The sequence below is a fragment of the Onychostruthus taczanowskii genome, unplaced genomic scaffold, assembly GCF_017590055.1.
Source record: "Onychostruthus taczanowskii isolate IOZ18803 unplaced genomic scaffold, ASM1759005v1 scaffold15, whole genome shotgun sequence".
Lineage (NCBI taxonomy): Eukaryota > Metazoa > Chordata > Aves > Passeriformes > Passeridae > Onychostruthus > Onychostruthus taczanowskii.
In genome coordinates this window covers 1,062,900-1,075,579 of record NW_024498685.1, presented here as the reverse complement: position 1 = coordinate 1,075,579, position 12,680 = coordinate 1,062,900, and the positions used below count along the sequence as shown (strand labels likewise).

Here is a 12,680-nt window from a genome sequence, read left to right as displayed (position 1 = left end):
CCCCCACCAGTGCCCATACAACCTTGGGGAGAGCAGGATGAACAACACCCACATCCTGCACTGAGATTTGGGGGGGCACTTTAGAAGGCAATGTCAGCTGTTGGCTTTCCAAGAATGATGTTCAACAGAAGCTGCTCCTTATAGAAAGGAGAAAGTGCTGAATATCCCCAGCCATTGGAAGGCTAAGAGGAATTGGTTGTAGGTAAGTACAATGGCAGGAATCCAGAAGCAAGGATAAATTCTGCTGGTTTGTAGTGACACTGATTTTGCAGTTGTATCTGCCAAAGCCCTGGGCTGGGCCTGGCCTGCTTGTGCTTGGCAGATGCGCATGCGTCTGTCGCAACAACCAGAAATAAATGTAACTGAGCCCCACTTCCTTAAGGGTCTGTGGCAGAGAGGCACCCGTGCTCCCACGGAGAGGCTGCGAGGGAGACAGCGAGGTACAGATGTGCTGTGAGCAGTTCACAGGGAGCTCTCACAGGCAAGCTGTGGCTCACTTTCAAAGGTGTTGCTGCACCCAGGACACCTTTGCCATGCAGAGCAAGGGTTAAGCAGGCTCATCCAGCCTGGCAAGCACAAGGCTGATGCTCTCAGCTCCTGAGGGTGGTGACTGGGCAGCCCAAGGACAGAACTGTGCCAGGGAAGTGGCACGTGCTTGGGCTCTGACAGCCTTCCCAGGGTGCAGCTGAGAGGGGAGGGTTGGACACACAGGAGGTTCAGGTTTTCATAGCTTGTGGGCTTGGCTTTAAGGTCTGCTGGAGAGTTACCTGCTTGCACTTTGTCATACTGTAAGTTGTGTTTGTATCTTCATTCATTCATCTTTTCTTGTGTAAGGGAAAAGTTTGCTTTTTAAGTATAAAATTTTCTCTGTATAAAGTTATTCCTACTAAGATATAAAAAGCAAATGTAGAGTTGCACAAGACCATGTAGTGAGATCTTCAGCAAAATGTGAAGGACGCTACCTGTCTTGCTGGCAAAACATTTCTGTCTGCTTTTGAAGTGTTTAATCTATGTTTATTTCTAGTTGGGGTTAGCTGATGAGTGGAGAATCCCAGCATGGAGCAGAAATGCTGGAAAGTGAAAAGAAAAGTAGGTCACAAGTGGACAAATTTGCAAGCTTACGTGATTAGGGCAGACTAGGAGCCCCAAGTCTCGGCAGAGGAGCTGGCAGGGGTTAGCAGGAGTTATCTGGAGTGGGGATAGCGAGAAGAGAGAGTTGGGCAGCAATGGAAAAAAACTGTCTGGAAACATCACCCCACCCCCCCTTCCCTGCTTTTCTTTCCATTTCCTTTCTCCCCACCTCCCTCCTCAAATTCCATCCTTCAAATCTGCCAACTTCAAATTCTTCAGCCATGCCAATAGCAGCAGCATCATGGTGCTGTGCAGAGGGGGAAAAAAGGGACAGCCATGTCCACAAAATCTCCTGGTAATGCTGGATCTCTTGAATGCCCTGCAATGGGAGAGAAGAATAGTTTGGAGCATTTTTCTAGGAAGCCTGGCTGGTGTTACTGCATATGCAGGCAGCGCTGGAACAAGGCCTGTGAAGGAGACCCAGGCTCTTCCTTGCTCTTTGTTCTGGCGGTGCGGGGCTTCCACGCCTTTGTTTTGGAGACCTTTGCACTGTAAACAGCTCTATGAGGGAGCTGCTCTTGTAATGATTTCCTCTCATTGGTCTGCTCTGAATACCCTTGATCCCTGCCAAAGTACAAAGGGCATCAGGGCTGGATACATGATGATTTCCAGTTTCTGTTTCAATATCATGTTCAGATTCTTCAGGCAGCTCAGAGCAGCTCTGTCACAGACCCTTGGAAGCTCAATGGCTGGCAGCTTTTTGCTATGGCTATGTGATCCATGATAGGCAATGTTGTAGGGGCAGTAAATTGGTGAGATACATTAAAAAAGTGTTGTCTGTGTCCAAAACTGGGAGATTGAATGAAGGGTGAAGCACAGCAGGCAGAAAAGTAAAATGCTATGAGTTAGAATTATTGGTAGCTATCTGTTTAATTTTCTTCTCTTTGTAGGTGCTGTGTCTATGACAGTGCAGAGTGGAGACTTTGCTGGTAAGTATTGATATCCCCTCCTGCAAGTGAGAGCTGCTTTCTCACTCCCTATCTTCAACAGGACAGCGGGGAGAAAATAAGATTCATGAGCTGAGATAAAGCCAAGATGAACAATGGGCAAGACAGACTTCACTTGGAGGAAGTTAGTTTATTGCCAATTAAGATAGATTTAAATTGTGAGAAAAGAAAATTAGATCACTTATTTCCCCCTCCATGGATTCCCAGTTTCAACTTCACTCTTTCATCCCTGACTTTTCTACCCTCTCCTACCAAAGCAAGGCAGAGAGGGAGGGAAATGGATGTTGTCCTCAGTCTATAAGACTTGCCATCTACTCCTCCATCATTCTCAAAAATTTCCAATGCTTCAGCGTGGTTCATTTCCCATGGGCTGCAGTCCTGCAGGATAAACGTGCTCTAGCATGGGTTCTTCTCCATGGACTGCAGCTTCCCTCAGGCCCTGTCCACATGCTGCAGTTTGGCCTTCTCCATGAGCTGCTGTGTGGATCTCTGCTCCATGGACCTTCACAGGCTGCAGGGGCACAGCTGTCTCACCATGGCCTTCTCTATGGGCTGCAGGAGAATGTCGGTGTCAAGTGTATCTTCTTAAAATGTATTTTTTAGGTAGATATATTTTTGAGAAAATCAGTGGCACAGGTCCAAGCCAGAGAGGTCAGGGTCATTTCTGAGGTGCTTACCATGCCCCATAAACATCCAAACACCAATTCCTCAGTTCTGGGGCAAACCTGCACTTTCTAGCTGGAGGGGGTCTCCTTTTTTTAAGAAGTGAATAGATTTCTGATCAGACCAGGGATACTGCACAATTTGACAGCTTTAGAAAAGGCCCCTACTTTGATCTGGATTTATTTTCCAATGCAGGACAGAGCAAGCAGCCAGGTGCCCATCAGCTCTTCTGCACTTGTGTTGTCTCCTGACTCATCTGTCTGCTCCTGAAAATGGAGTATGTCTGGTACTGGCTCGATGATTCCAAGCAGTGGATTGAGTATGGGAAAGAGGTGAAATTCGTCTGCTGTTCATGCCAAAAGCTTTTGTTAAGCCATCTTTGGAGAATTCTTTAGAGCGTGTTGTTCTGCAGCTGGTGTGTTCTACACGCACTGCTGGGTGCTCTTGCAGTGCTGTTCCAATGCCTGGCTGGAATTGTCTTCTTAATTGTCCCTCAAAGTGGGACTGGAACTCTGTGAAAGCTTTCAAGGGACTGGCTTGGTAAGCGGGTGCATTTTCCAGAGCTGACAAACATCATTTGGCTGGAGCTGACCACACAGGCTGAAGACTGCTTTGTTGCTGCTGTTAGAAGCAGCTGTGCTAGGTGGGGTACCCCTCCATCTCCGTAGAACAAAATGCTTGAAGCCGTAGAGACTTCAAAACATCCTCCTGTCATAGGGGCCTAGGGAAACATTGATATTTCAACACAGTGGCACCTAAACCAAAGGGTGGTTTCTAACATGTATAATTTCCTTGTTCTTTCTGCAGCACCCAGGTCATGTCACTGCCACTGTAACATCTGCATTTTTGGAGAATGAATATCAAGCTGACAAGAATGGTGTTATTTTTTTCAGGGCTGGTTCTCAGCAGTATAAGTTAGACTTTGCAGGTGAAGTATCTCCTTGTTTTAATTTCATTACATAGTGCAGATGGCTTGAAGGTTTTCACACTGTGTCTGCATCTCTTTGAATAGCTCTTCTTCCTCCTGCAAATTTTCTCCAAGCAGAAATTGAGCAGTAGGTAAATTTCTCTAAACTTTTGATGTGCCCCACTTGAGTTTCTACACTTGGGCATCTGTAGTCAAGCAAACAAACCTGACAATATTGTACCTTCAGAAGAAGAGCTGAGAATAAATGCTTGATGGCACCTTGGCTTATACATTCGTCATTATACACCTGAAAAGGAAGAATGAGAAATCAGGGGGGAAAAAACAAAAAGGCACTGAAAAGTCAAAAGGTGAAGAAGTGAGCCTATAGTGAACATCTTGCAAGCTACTTACAGGGAGAGAAAGCACAGTGCAGCAAACAAAAATTTAGGGCTGGTTGCATAGAGAGAGAATGGGGAAAATGAAAAATGCTTTTCTGTTTCTAATTTATTTACCCGTCTTAAAACTCCTGTTAGCTTTCCAAACTTTAAATGTTTCCTGGCATGAGTAAAGAGTGGTGTTTAAAGGAGGAAACAATGGATAATTAGCCATGTCACACAGCATGTGCTCTGTGATATTGTTACAGGACCAAGAAGGGAGGGCAGGCTTTGCTTTTAGCACCATGGAGCAGCCCTGTGCTGCCAGGAAAGCCAGGTTTGTGGCCCCCATTGCACTGAAAACTCTTTCCTGCTGCAGGCCTGCCATCAGATGTGGTTTTCTCTGGCCAGCAGCCTGGATATGAGTACCAGTGCAGGTGCAGTTAGTGCTTGGTTGCCTTCAAGTTCCACAGCCTATGCTAGTAGGTGACCTTGCTGATCTTCAAGTAGGAGCAGTGCAAGTGGGAATGAAGTTTGCACTGGGGTGGGTGTGATAGAGAGAGCACCACAATGCAATATTCAGGGCTACCTCTTCTTTTATTTTTACTCAACATGCAAGAGCCTGTCCCTAGACAATGAATTATCTCATTATTGAGTTTTTGTGTTTTTCTTTCTAGACATGGTCCAAACAAATGTGCTCTTTAAAACTAAAAGAAGTGTTATTCGACTGCCTAACGCTGAAGATGGACAAGATGGAAGGTAATACACATTCACTGTTTAACAGTATCTCTAGAGGACAGCACCTTTCTGCTAAGAAGTTCCTCCTACCCACCTAGACTGCAATTTTATATTTCTTAAATTAATTTTTAGATACCTTTTCCTGACTGGTTTAATAGCACATTTTGCAGTGACAGTATTTGTAAATTATGTAACGCTTCTGTAAAAGTCTCTGGAGGGATGTTTGCTGGCAGTCTGTGGCAGCTGTGAAAGACCACTAGAGCAAATCTGCTCTCTCTGTGAGAGGCAAGGCCACATAGGACTGACACAACTGTGCCACGAATTTTTATTCCTTGATTTGTGCCCCAACACTAATAAATAAACGGTGTAGTGATTAGGAGCGAGGGACTGCCAATCCCAAGAGCTGTGGTGCATGTGGATGTCATCTCTTGGAAAGCTGAGGATAAACTAAAACCCAGAACAGGCAAATCCACTGAAATGAAGTGAATTAGAGGCACTTAATTGAGATACCCTACTTTATGGCTTTTTCTAAAAGAAGTTCAGTTTAAAAGAATTTGAACATATCTGCTATAAATGTTATTTGTACTACTGATTTATTTTAACTTACTAGCAGACGCTGCATGTGAAGCTGAGGGTTCAATTAAAGTGTTGGTTCAACCTAAGGTGGGTTCATTCAAAAAGAAAACAAACTATAGCTTGTGAATGGATGCCTGAAGGCTGCTTTAGAGCCCATGGTTAGATTCACCAGAAGGGGGATTTGGTTAGGAGTATCACCAGCTGACTGGCTCCTTTTTCTATTCTGTAGCCAAAACATGACTCTATCACATCCTGTCTATCCTCCACAGTGGGACCAAACTGCACTGCCTGATATTGGGTACAAGGTAGGACTTTCCAGCTCTCCAGTGGGTGGCGAGAGCTCTCTCCTGTACTGATTTTTCCAAGACCACAATTCAAGGCAATTAAGATGTTACCAGCTTTTAAATGTGTCTTGTAAAATAAGCAGCTATGATGTGAAAAAAGACTGACAGTTTCATATTCAGAACAGATGTGCATTTCCTGAGAGATCTCTGAGAATGATGTGGTATCATCTCCCCTATGATACCACACAGGGTAAGAAAGGCCATTGCTGCTCATACCCGTTCTTTGCACTCTCCCAAGGCACTTCATCCCCTCATAAACCAGATTAATTGTATCTTAATGTGGCATTTCCTCTGTCAGTTTGAGGCAGGATGTTATCTGCTGTGGTAAAACTGCAACTTAGCCTTGTAGGGCAGAGTAGTGTCAGATTAAGGTGAAAATTTCACTCTGCTTCAGCCTCAATGTTGCTGTGCATTTCAACTTTAGGTTACTCTGAGCTAAAAATAGTCCAGATGTGGAGGTGCACCCTCAAAAGGAAGCTCATGTGGGGTTGCACTGGTTTCCCTCAGTCGGTGTCTGTGCTTCCACCTGGGGAGTGATGATAAAGGAGGGTTGATAGGAAAAACAGAAGCAGCTTGTGATTTTTCTGGTAGGGCTTTTCAGCAGATGTGAGAAGGTTGATGAGTCCTTTGAAAGGACTGGGAGTTGTTACTCTCAGTAATACCTTATTTTTAGTGCTTTAAAAATTTGCAGTTGATACAGCTCAGCAATGATTCCCAAGAATATACAAAAATCAAGAGGCTGTTTGAGAAGACAATGAAAAATTACTGCATCAAACAACTGCAGAGGATTCAGAACCCAACACTTTGGGACATTTTTCAGTGGTTTGTATCTACTTTATTTCATTATCCTTACTGTATGAGAAGACTGGTATTTTCTGATCTGTTGTCCTCCATAGTCTACATTTAGAGCTGCCAAATTCAGCAGTCCAACAGAGGTGAGGTTGCCACATATCTCTCTGCCCAGGTCTGGCTGGTGGCCCAGACTTATGACTGCTCCAAAACCTGGCTCCCTGAGGCTGAGGCTTCCCTGGGGCAGTCCTGGAAGGGGACTGAGGCTCCTCTGTCTGTGACTGAGTTGTTAGTATTGCATCTGTATTATTTTGTGTGTGCAGAAAGGAGCCTTTTATCCCTAGAAAGATATGTGTGTGATTCTTGCTAGTGTTATTCAAAAAGGAAATTATTTTCCTTCATCATAACTGAGCTTTGGTGTTTCATGTTTATACTTTTGGTTTTAGCCTCTTCCACATAGGAGTTAGGGAAAAAAAAAAAAAAAAAAGAGGAGACTTTTTTTGGTGATAAAGATAAGGGCAGAGATTATACAATCTTCACTGTAGCTTCATACAGCTCAGTTTTATAATCATATTTATGTATTCAGGATTTATATAACATGGGAACTGACCAATTCCTAGTCAAGAGATGTTTGTCTCTTTACTCTCTCATGTGGTATGAAGTTGTGGATGACACAGTCCATAGTCCAGCTGCTGAGAACTTTTTGTTTTGCTGGCAGGAGCCAACTGTGTGGCAGGGTACCAGCAGAAGTGCAAAGCAGGCAGTAACCCCCCTGAGAGTGGTTTGTGTCACTGTTCCTCCCTGACCCAGAAGTAGGAGGAGTTGAGTTGGGAAATTTTCCTTGTTTGAACCAGGAAAACAAGTAGGGTTGGGGGGGTTTTTTTGTTTGTTTTTTTGGTTTTTTTTGTTTGGTTTTTTTTTGGCTGTCTCTAGGCAAAAAGAAAAGATGAAGAAGCTCCATCAATCGAAAGGAGTGAAGGAGAGGCTCCTATTCCATGGCACAAGTCCATCCCATGTGTCTGCCATCTGTGAGCAGAACTTTGACTGGAGACTCTGTGGGACTCATGGGACAATGTATGGAAAAGGTACAAGTGCAGAAGGGTGTAGGGGCTGTAGCAGCAGGGACTGCAGACCCCAGCCAAGCTGGGGGATGTGGGTGCGAAGTGACTGATGGTTCCTGACCCATGTACTCCTGCCTTTAGGGCATGGTCACCTGTGTACACCTGCATTGCTTTCGGTAGCACCCACAGCAGCAATCCCATTCCAGGAAGGGCTAAAAACACCTCTCTTTGCCTCAGGTGCCTGCTCTTGGACAGGTGGGACTGGGAGGCTGATGGTGAAATGTGGACTGGATTTGGTACTTTACAATAAGCCAGGGTGGGAACACCTGGCAAGAATGTTCCCACACATTGTAGAGCTAGCTGGGCTTGTTGGATTGCTGGCTGCCAAGGTGCTGTTAGCACATGCTTGTCCCTTGGCTGGTGTATTGTCTGACCTGTCACTTTTTCTGCTCCCTAGGAAGCTACTTTGCCAGAGATGCCAGCTATTCCCATGAGTACTGCTCCTCGCTCGGTGGGCGCTACAGCATGTTCGTAGCTCAGGTTCTTGCTGGAGACTTTGTGCGGGGGAACCCTGAGTACTGCCGCCCTCCACCCAGAGACAAAAATTCAAACAGACTTTATGACAGCTGCGTGGATGACCCAACAGACCCTTCCATCTTTGTCATCTTTGAGAAGCAACAAATTTACCCTGCCTATATTTTGGAATACAGCCTTGAGACCAGCTGTGTGGTCCTGTAATGAATGGTGGAATGTCTTTTGAATTCACACTGAATAAATTACTCTTCAGTACTTTTTTTTAAAATGTTTGTTCAATTTTAGTTGTAGCTTTAGAACACTTTGTAGTGCAGCGAACCAGTATGAATGCCCTGATTGTTTGGGGGGGCATAGTGTTTTGCTAGGGGCTATTCTTTCCCCAGAAGCAGTGCCAAGCTTTAGCATTCAGCATATCTCTAGCCTGGAATGGGGACAGATATACCTGCCTTGCATACCATGATGCAGTGACACCTGCTGAGTTGAAATTACCTTGATCCACTGATATGGTCACCTTGGGTTGATTCCTGCCTGTGATGGTGCTGATATGCCAAAGGGAGGCTGAGCAGGGAATGTGGAAGGAAAAGTGAAAGTACCTACATCATGGTGCTCAAGAGAGGAATCATGACCTGTCTTTCAAATAAACGGCAGGAAGCTCCTGCATCCTGAAGGCTTTGTAATTAATTCTGGCAAAGAACTTTGCTTTGTTTCCTGGTCATATTGCTGTTTCTTCTTACCATTTTCTGCTGTGTCAAGTCTGCATTTGGTTAAGAAAATAAACAACATTCAGGCCTCAGCCTGAATGACACCCTGTGACACCCTGTCCTTCCTCTGTTCCCACTGGATCTAGGTCAAGAAAAGCAGGGATATGGCAGCTGCTGAAGTTAGATCCCCACCATGCCATGACATCAGCAGTGAGGAAGTCCATGGTGAGCTGAATAATGGCACACAGCAGTGTGTGCACAGGGCTGTGGGACCAGTTCCTGCAGCAGTGAGCAGTGAGACACTGGGGCTTTGTGACAACTGGCTGCTGGCACGGCCACCTCCTTCCCACCCTGCAGGCTGGCACTGGTGGTGGCTGTTTTGGATTACACTGCTGCTGCCTGGAACTTCTGATGATGAAGTGCCCCAGTGGCATGTGCTCCAGCTAGGATGGATGGTGGGGGAAGTATGAATTATGGTCATAGTACTTGAAACTTGGTGGATAATGGGATAACATTTGGGATAGTGATAGCATGGAAACAAAAATGAATGGTTTATTTTAATACAGTCATGAGGTGTAAGTTATAATTCAGCAGAGGAGTCACAAGTAGTTCACTTGTGTGTGCCACAGCTGAGAGGAACCAAGAGGAGGGCTCTGTGTAGGATCTCATCAGCTTTCCTAAAGCTGCTATCTTCAGGCACAATCAGTGTCTTTAGGGAATTTTGAAAGACAGGTGACTGCAGAAAGTCCCTAAGCTACACTAATTCATGCATTTCCACATCTCACTGCTTTTGCAGAAGCTTAAACGTTGTTCTTTTGTAAATTAGTGATTTAGTCTTGTCATTCACAGGTGAGCAGAGAACTTTCCACACAATCAGGAAGTAAAAATGAAAGTCACTTAAGGTGACTTAAAGTGGATAGGAAGGGACTGAACAGTGACCATTTTCAACTGTCACCCTACATTGGTCCTTGCAACATTCCATAGATTTCCTCTATGGCTTCATCAGGGGGCTTGGACATGCAGCCTTTTGGCAGGACAGGGGCTGGGAGATGGAGGGTTTGGGAAGAGTTTTGCTATTATACAAAATACTCTGTGGAATGATGCCTGTGTAAAAAATCATCTTCCCCCCTTCTTTTCCTCCATGACAGAAGAAACCAGCCGTCATGTGGGAGAAAGTTATTTCCAGGAAGGCGAGCTTCAGAGTATGATTGCCAAATTCATCAGAGGCAGGAGAAGGTAAGGAAGAGCCTGCTGAGAAGCAGGCCAGCTACGGGCAAAGGGGGGGTTGTTGATCTGAAAAAGTGGAAAAAGGCAGAGAACAGAGAAAACATGCACAGTTTGGAAGAAAAATAAGATTTTCCAGTAAGTCAAAACTACTTCTGACTACAGGGAGGGAGAGTTTCTCACAGCCTCCAGCTGCCTCCAGAATTAGGTGCCGGGTGTCATATCAAGAAGATAGGCAGGATCTGGTGTGAGCAGTGGTAACAGTGTGCAGTGGTGTGGCACTGCTTGGGCTCTGCAGGTGCTGGAGTACCAGATCTGACATGGAAGTTCTCCTTGAAGAGCCTGCAGCCTTTCAGGGTCACCCTCTGCAAATCTCCCTTTGTGCTACTGCTCAAAGCACTCCTGCCTCCAGATGGGTGCTGCTGCTGTTTCCCCCACGCCACTGCTGGATGGAGGGGAGCAGATGCAGGGAATTCACCTGCTTGAAAACTACCTAGCCAAAACCCCCACAAGACCCAAACCCAAAATATGGTGTTCAGCATGAGCAGTTTCCAGTTCTGCTTCTGTCGACACCAACAGAGAGCTGAGCAGGCTGCAGCATGATTTTTAACTGGCATAAGAAGATCCTGAACCTCTAGCCCAAGCAGATCTGGGAATCTAAAGCTAAAAGACTCGGGAATATTTGAGCCAGTGAGGCACCGAGAGCAGAAGCTGCTAGTAAAAGTGAAGAGCAACTTAATCTATGAATACTTTTTCATGGGACTTTTGTTCAGGATCATGAATTTGCTAAATCTTCTTCCCAACCTGAACCTCTGGCTGCCTCTGGAGTACCCGGGTGCCTTCTACTTTGCAACTTAATCTATGAATACTTTTTCATGGGACTTTTGTTCAGGATCATCAATTTGCTAAATCTTCTTCCCAACCTGAACCTCTGGCTGCCTCTGGAGTACCCGGGTGCCTTCAAAGTACTAAGCAGAAAGCATTCCTCAGCACCCTTTTAGATGAGAAATACTTGCAAACGATCAGCAACATGTGTGCTAGTCGGCAGGCACCAAGCATGGATCTACTGTCTTTTCATTCACTTTTCTTTCCCCCTGAAAAAAATTAAGATGTGTTGATTGTTTCTGACTCATGCATGTGATTGACAGTTTCACAGTCACCAAGATGTTGATGGGACAGGTCTGGCCTGAGGAACACTGATTTCTGAGTGGGTGAACACTGATTTATGAGGGGTTTGCTTCTTCCTATGTCAGCCAGGCTGACACAGGATGGGCAGTGCTGCAGTGGGCTTGCTCTGCAGCAGCAGCCTCTCTTTGTCATCTCCTGGACAGGCTGCTGTGGGCATCAGCAGCTTCTCCAGTAATTTCTTTAGCAATTGCTTTTCAGGAACCAGCAACTATTCATAAGGATCAATGGATGCATTTTGTACTCATATAAATAGTGTATTTTTTCTATGTATTCAAATGTACTGTCTTTGCCTGCAAGCATGTTAGCTCAAGTGATCTTTTCATCATAATGTATTTCTAATTGATTTTATTGTGGTTCTCTTATGGCTTCACACCATGCCTAGCTTTAACACAGTTGGTTATATATTCATGCAACTGGTGTAGGCTTTCTATTAAATAACACCACAACACGTTTTCAGGCTTTCTTTTCATTTACTGGTGCTGAGTTTGACTTCTCAGTATTTTTAAGAAACCTTTTAACAATTTTGACAGAATTTAGTACAGGATGATTAAACTGCAGAAACCTAATGCTTGATTGAATGTGCTGAATGACATATTATTTTCCAAAACATTCAAACTGTTAAAAATCAACCTGAGCCCCATAACCTGGCACGACCACTTTATGGGTGCCAAGTGAAGAAAACACAGATATTGTTCTTGGCATGACATGCTCAACAATTGTATTATTTAACAAGGCTCTTTCTAGATTGAGGGAATAATGAACCCAGATCACTGTGGTAATGATGGAGAAGGGCAGGAGTCTTTAGTTAGCAGCCTGTAGAAGACAGATCTCAGGCAACAGTTTTTGCTGGTTGTTCCTGTTCTTTTTCAGTGCCTGTTGTCAGGCATGCTGAGTCCTAGGCATGATTTCCCAGAGCAACTCAAACTGTCTTTACAAGGTTACTTTTACATCTAGCTTACAAATAGGAGCAATAGGGAAGGCTGACCTGGTTCTTATCCATCTGTTCTTAATAAGCTTAGATTTCCCTTCCAGCTGGCTTCCAGCGATGTCAGAGGGCCCATGAATTGGTGTGCCAGTGTTCAACTTAGAAATGCTTGGGAAATGTCTACACGTGATATCCCCACCACTGGAGGAAGCTTTGTCTTTACTCACTCCCAAGGAGAAGTTTTATTTCAGTGTGTGTTCTGTAAATAATTTTGCTTGGTCTGTATCTTCAGCTTTGGTCTCCTTAACTGTATTTTATTTTCAACATCGTTTTCCATTTACTAAGTCCAAAGCAGGTGTTGGAAGTCACACTGGTCTCTGCTTAAACAATTTGTGCACCCTTTCATTCTTGCTTCTTGCAGGCTCTTTCTGACTGCCTTTTGCAGATAGACCCTTGCAACTTCCAGTTTGCTTTTCTGTTAAAAATTCCTGCAGGTTTATGGGGCTTTTTTACTATGTTCTGTACCATCCATCTCAAGCTGTGATCCATTCTTCTCTCCTGAAAGCCAGCTGACCTTT

The 12,680-nt window shown here is 44.7% G+C and overlaps 1 protein-coding gene across 1 annotated transcript; it reads left to right on the top strand.

The window, feature by feature from the left end:
* The first annotated feature begins 393 nt into the window (after window positions 1-393).
* On the top strand, window positions 394-8,358 carry LOC121332838 (protein mono-ADP-ribosyltransferase PARP12-like). The gene is made up of 9 exons (XM_041398687.1): window positions 394-440; window positions 2,022-2,060; window positions 2,937-3,073; window positions 3,549-3,669; window positions 4,700-4,781; window positions 5,566-5,641; window positions 6,372-6,502; window positions 7,403-7,554; window positions 7,988-8,358. The coding sequence occupies exons 3-9, from the start codon at window positions 3,014-3,016 to the stop codon at window positions 8,266-8,268; spliced, it is 903 nt and encodes a 300-aa protein (XP_041254621.1). The 5' UTR covers window positions 394-440; window positions 2,022-2,060; window positions 2,937-3,013; the 3' UTR covers window positions 8,269-8,358.
* Window positions 8,359-12,680: the final 4,322 nt, after the last annotated feature.